Source organism: Condylura cristata, unplaced genomic scaffold (assembly GCF_000260355.1).
Source record: "Condylura cristata isolate star-nosed mole 26May11 unplaced genomic scaffold, ConCri1.0 scaffold00015, whole genome shotgun sequence".
In the NCBI taxonomy this organism is placed as follows: Eukaryota; Metazoa; Chordata; class Mammalia; order Eulipotyphla; family Talpidae; genus Condylura; species Condylura cristata.
In genome coordinates, this window is record NW_004567116.1 from 29,412,070 (window position 1) to 29,418,502 (window position 6,433).

Here is a 6,433-nt window from a genome sequence, read left to right on the forward strand (position 1 = left end):
TTTTCATAGCAGCAATGCACATAATAGGCAAAAGAAATGAAAATCACCCAACCATCCACCATGAACAGTAGAATGCATAAATTTTACTATCATTAAACAATGAGCTACTATACAGCAATGAAAAAACCCAAGCCACAAGTATCCATATCAATATGGAATCTCAGAAAACATCAAGCAAAAAAAGTTACAGAAAAATTCACATATGATTCATTTTAAAGATAAAAACTAAGCAATACTAACAATTTTTAGAACTATTCATGAGGGTCATAATTATAAAAATGAACAAGGGAATCAATAATAAAAAATAATGAGGATAGAACTGTTATCACTGGGGCAGAAAGAAAGGAATGTAAAAGAGGTTATAAGAATTCAAAGAAAATGAGCTGTGGATACATGACTTTCTTTTTTTATTTTCTTCTATAAGCCGTATAAAAGTATACATGTGTATAGATTTTTATATATTTCTTATTAAAAAGTTAAATACTATGTAAATTTAAGTCAAACAATCTACTCTAAATGACAGAGGAGGGGAAAACCTATACAAATAACATATCTGCTAGATAAAGCAATACTGAAGAGAAAATTCTAGGTTTTAAATAAAAAAAGAAAAATACATTCCTCTGCACTGAGTTCAAGAACAGGCTTCTAGCAATCACTCCAACATGTATCAGCTTAAAAAATTCCAGTGCTGTAAATTGTCAGGAATTATCCACAGATAGAACTAAGTTCTCCCAAAGTTTTGTATCACCGACACAATTGTTTGGTTTCTTTTGTTTCAGTTGAATGCCCTTAATTACGTAGGCAATAGTCAGGTTACTTCCATTCTCCTTACCCTCTCCCCTTCTTTCTTAACATACAGCATAAATGTTTGTTGCTCACCTCTAAGGCACTTGAGTTTGAGATCAGCTGCATCCTTCAATTCACCCTGAGATAACTACACTAGGTAAACCAAATTTATCTCAAAGTCGTTATGAACTCTGTGATCTTAAAAGTCCCTTCTATCTCCCACCATTATTCCAACTACCTTTAATGAGGTACATCATTTGTCACCTAGTTGGAAATAGGTGGCAAAATTCAATACTGTCTTAAAATACTATGACTACAGGTACATATACTATTCAGTGAAAATACAAATAGACTAGGAGTGAAACCTACGTTCTCATCCATGTGTTCCAACACTACCTCGCTTTATTTATAAACGGTATTTTTGTCTCTCTGGAAATAATTTCTTCCTATTCAATGGGCATATTTCAATTAAATAAACTCTTAGTCTCTTCTACATCAATACAAACATTTACGGTGATTTTGAAATAAACTTTTTTCAGCAAATATATATTCTCCTTCTTGGGACAGAGTCTAGAATGCCTGAGAATGTGCTAGGAACACAGAATTACTGAGTAACTGAAAGTGGGAAAGAAAAGAGAAGGGCCACTGAGGAGGATGAAAAAGTCTGAGGACAAGTTTCATAATTTCACTTAGAAATGGCATTGTACCTTCCAGCAGCATGGGATAACACAAACTATGGATATATTACTATTTTGGTGGTATAATGAAAATGTTCTATTGCACAACATTAGTGTTTCACATCATTTGTATTTTTATATATGGTCAACTCTTCTATAAAGGTATTTTGTTCTCAACTTACACATTAATTTGAATATCATACTACGCCTAAATGTGGTCTGATTTGTTCTTTAAAGGAGATTTCAACCAAGGTAAGTGAAAAAAAGCAGAAGGAAAAAATAAAGATGCAGATGTCAACATAAGCAGTCCTCAAACAGGGAAGAGAACCAAGGAAGGAGGAAGGGAGGGAGTGTCCATAGTCATAGTCAAGAAAGAACTAAACAGCAGGCTAAGTAAGACATTGCAAACTTAGGGACAGGGGCATAAATTTTACCCTGTGAACAACCAAAAGCCATAAGAGATACTTAAAAGAGTGAGTCTTCTGAGACAGTATCTCTGAAGATTAACTGATGGCAGAGTACCTATGATATTTACAAAACAGAGCACAAAATTCTTCTGTAGGCTGTATTTCTTGACAAAATATTAATACAAAATTAGAGTAAAACTCACTTGAAATCATAAAATAAATTTCACAAAGGCCACAGTATCCTTGGAAAAATTAAGGGTAGGATATGACTTGCAAATTCCTTAGGGAAGTAAATAATCACCTAACTTTTTTTTTAAGCCTTCACACTACATGTGTATGTATACATTTTTCAAATAAAATTAACACTTGAAATTTTATTTATGGTCCTTAAGGCCACAGGATTTTAAAATATTTACTTAACCATTTAGGAAGCACTTAGCATTTTAGGTATAGAAAAATATCTCACACACTGAGTCACACCTTTCAAAACCTCACTTACCTATGTTATTTAGCTAGCCTATCACATACAAAATAATCTAGATGAAAAGCTGAAAACTACATTGTAGAATGTACAATTAAAATGGTATAGACATGTAGTTTGTTAAATTCTAGTCAAACTTCTATGTTGACAACAGATTTTAATAACTTCCTATTATTTTCATCTGACTCCTGATATACTACAAAATTAGTGACTCTTTCCATTCCACCAACACAGAGCATAGTCAACAGTAACTAGATTTAAAGTTTAAATCCTTTACAGTGTTTGTTAGGAGAAAAAAAAGAAGAAGAAGAACAGACATACATATCGCATTGACAGCAAATAGGATAAATCTAATCATGAAAATCAAGTATTTTACAAACATATGCCATTAATTTTCAACAGAGCCTAGTGTCTAACTCAAGTTAAGAATTACTTTAGGTGTTAATAAAAATGTTTAAATCCTTACAGAAAGTAAAGTGTAATAATTCTGTTATCAATCTCAAAATGAAAATTTCTCTCCACTTCAAAAATATAAAATATTTGCTTATCTTTTCCAGTTATGCACCTTAAAAAAAAATAAATGCTAGCAGTGTCAACATCACAGATAATAAATCTACATGAACTACTAACTTGTAATGTTTTATTTATACTTCACAAAAAAGTGTAAACAAACTAAAAGAAGTATATTCTAAAACTGGGAAGTATTACAGAATTCATCTACTGGAATACCCTGATTTGACACAACAGTGACACTCAGAAACACTGACTTTTCCAAAATTACAGTAAAACCAAGACTTCTACTCTTGAACTGTTGCTTATGAGCCCAGAGCATTTCCCCCTATATCAGGTTCTAAACAAAACCTGTTTGTGTTCCTTCACTTTCTGAAACAAGAAAGGGATTTTACAATGTGATAGACAAAATGCAGCACTTCAAAAGTTAGAAAAATCTCAATCTTTTACTTCTGTAAAAAGTGTACGAGTTCCCTCTCAATTTCTTTTAATATAAAATACATGCAAACAAAATCACAGATCCATGGTTAAACTTGAGGAACACTCATAAGCAGAAAGTCATCTTATAATCACTGTTCAATTAAAATATCTAGTTATTATCAGTAATACAAAAATAGTTCACTGCTACTGAACATTAAATAGCCATTCTAAAACCTTGAATTATTATATATTTAAGACAACCAAATGCTCCTATTCATAGTTGAATGTGAATAAGAGTTTTCTGCACTAAGAAAACATGCTCCCTTTAAAAGTACAAATTTCATTTTCTTCTAATACAACTAACAAAAGATAGCACAGCAACACTGCATCTAGTTAAAGGCTGAAAAAGGTTGCTGTGCTTGAAAGAGCATCACACTAGGATTAAGACCAGGAATTTTCAATTTATAAGACAACAGTCATAACCGACTACATCACCATTCAATTAGAATGTGTGAAACTATAATGCTGTTAAGTTCAGGAAAACTGTCCACAAAAGTGCTAAAACACTTTTCCAGCATAAAAAAAATGCAATTTATTCACACAGTCAATCATACAATACTATTCTAATCTATGAAAACAGCTGATAATACTTTGCTCCACAGTGAATCCACTCAAAGTCATCTTTCTCCCAATACACATTTTTCTAAGTACTGTCTATTATCAATAGCAGCAGACTGAGAAAACAAAAGACATCACTTTTGAACAGCCTTTCAAGCATGTGACCAGGTAACTACAGACCACAAAAGCAGCCTCTCAAAACACTTTTCAGGAAGCAGAGTGCTGTCTCACTGGAACACTATGCAGCAGTGTTAAGCACGTCATAAAAGCAATGTAGTAGCTTGTAGGTTATATTTAAAGAGAAGGCAAAATAAAGAAAAGCGCATCAGATATAAAAGAAACTTTTCTTCCAAATATATGGGGTCCCAGTGTAAAAACCATAGTGCTATTCACAAAGTTTGTACAGATGACGGCTCTTAAACAAAACCTTTCTAGCTGCTCAGAACACAGCACTGAAAACTGAAAATTCTCGGTTCAAATCCGCGCTTTGATTTACTAGATGTATGAAGTTGGGTAATTTCTATGAGTGACTCTTTGCTCATCTCTAAATTGAAGCTAATGTCCTACATCATACAGGGTTTCTGAAAGGACTGAAGACAATATATACAAAGTGTTTTGCACTGAGTAAATGTACAATGAATAGTAGTTACTGAGTCTGGTGATGTAGACAGTTAACATTTGCTAGGCTATATAAAGGTAGAAATTCATCCCCTGAGGATGATTTCAATTTCTTAAAAACAAAAACATATAAATCTACAGGGGAAAATGGAAATGCTTTTGGCAACTTTCCAAACATTACCAAGTTTAAAGGTTAAATTGTTACAACATTTCTCCTAATTATGCAACAAATACACAAGACTATGAGTTAGTCTGTAAAAGATTATATTAGCCTATATAGCTAAAATGGGGGTCAGTGGGGGAAGATGAGAGAGTGAGAAAAGGGAAACCTCTGAAAAATTACGTCCAAAAGTCTTTTCGTCTTAATTAGCAAGGCTCAATTCCAAACTGATCAATGTGAGATCTCAGAATTCTCCATTCAATTGCCAAAATAATGGAACCACACTGATTAAAATTAACACACACAGCCACTTGTTCTTATAACTGTATATTATCTTTGGGGAGCCATCAGCATTATAAAGGCAAAAGATAAGTGGCACCAAAAAGAAACCCACTAGACTAGCGAAGGTGGGAGCAGTTAATCTATCAATATTAAACCGCAAATTAAGTTCACACCCGCAGAAAGTCTTTTAAAGGTGCAATATGATTAACCTATTTCATTCCTATGATTAACCTACTCACTTCTATTGAAGATAAAGGGCACTCTCCACTTTTCTTTAAAAAGGGCTCCCTGTATTTCGGAGTTCTTTCCAGAATAAAACTTTTTTCACCCTGAAGTTAACATGCTTTCCAATACACCATTTCAACTGGGGGCTTGATGCCATTAACGCGCGCTCACTTTGCTACAAACCTTGCTTTCTGGTGACCTACCTGTTCTCTGGAAATGCAAGGCAGCGAAGGTCTCCTGAACATTTTGCAACTTCCAGTGTAACTGGCTGAAGTTTCTCCGAACGACACGCAGCTCGACCTCCTCCGGGGTCTGATCACAGGCACTTTTTCTTCCCCGGCAGTGGACAACCGAGGATGATGAGGAGCTTCCCTGATGTGAAACAAGTGATCCAACCCCAGGGCCAGCAGACAGCCAGCGCCCCCGGCCAGGCAGGAGAGCAGCGGCCGAAGGGCAGCAGGCAGCGACCCGAGGCTGGTGAAGGAGACCCACCAGACGAAGCTGGCAAAGAGCAGCACCACGAAGCTGTGCTGGACCCTCCCCGGCTGCGCGAGCGTCAGCAAGCCCACGAGGACCAGCACCAAGAACAACCTGCCCGCCACCGCCGGGGGCGAAGGGGGCGCGGGGTCCCCGGCGTCTCCGTTCCCCTCGGGCCAGGACCACCATGGCCACACCAACAAGTCCCCCAGGTAGCAGCAGGCGGGCAGCGCCAGGAGCCACCAGGAGTCGCCGCCGCCGCTCCGGCCCGGCCCGGGGCCCCGCTGGGTCCGGGTCAGGAAGCAGGTGAGGAAGAAGAAGGCACAGGCGATGCTGAACAGGGGGCTGAGGCAGAGCGAGCACACGCTCAGCAGGGTCCGCAGCCCCGCGGCCCGGGCAGCCCAGCTCTCCCGCCCCGAGGCGAGGAGCAGGGCGAGGACAAAGGCGGCCAGGGCGCCCAGCAAGAGGCGCGCCCGGGAAAAGGGGGAGCCGCGCCGCGGCTGCTGGGGGGAGGTCGGCGGCGGCAGCAACAGTTCCACGTTGCAGAAGCGGCAGAGGTGAAAGAAGAAGCCGCGCGGTGGGTCCTGCCGCAAGGGGCTCACGCAGCTCTTCACGTAGCCGTTCCGCAGACTCTCGGGGGGCGAGCCGGCCCCGTCCGGCGGCTGCGGGTACCGCATGGCTTTGGCGTCTCGCTCGCTCCTCATGGCCGGGACTCGGGGTGGCCGCGGGACACTGCTCGTCCCGCGCGGACCGCCGCGGCCGGACGCGCTCG

At 39.1% G+C, this 6,433-nt stretch overlaps 1 protein-coding gene across 1 annotated transcript in view; it reads right to left on the bottom strand.

Moving 5' to 3' along the window:
• The window catches only part of PDE3B (phosphodiesterase 3B, cGMP-inhibited), a 117,246-nt gene extending 110,820 nt beyond the window's left edge, over window positions 1-6,426 (bottom strand). The window contains exon 1 of the mRNA XM_004683023.2: window positions 5,388-6,426. Coding sequence (XP_004683080.1) covers window positions 5,388-6,365 — 978 coding nt within the window. The 5' untranslated portion in view covers window positions 6,366-6,426. The remainder of the gene's footprint in view (window positions 1-5,387) is intronic.
• Window positions 6,427-6,433: the final 7 nt, after the last annotated feature.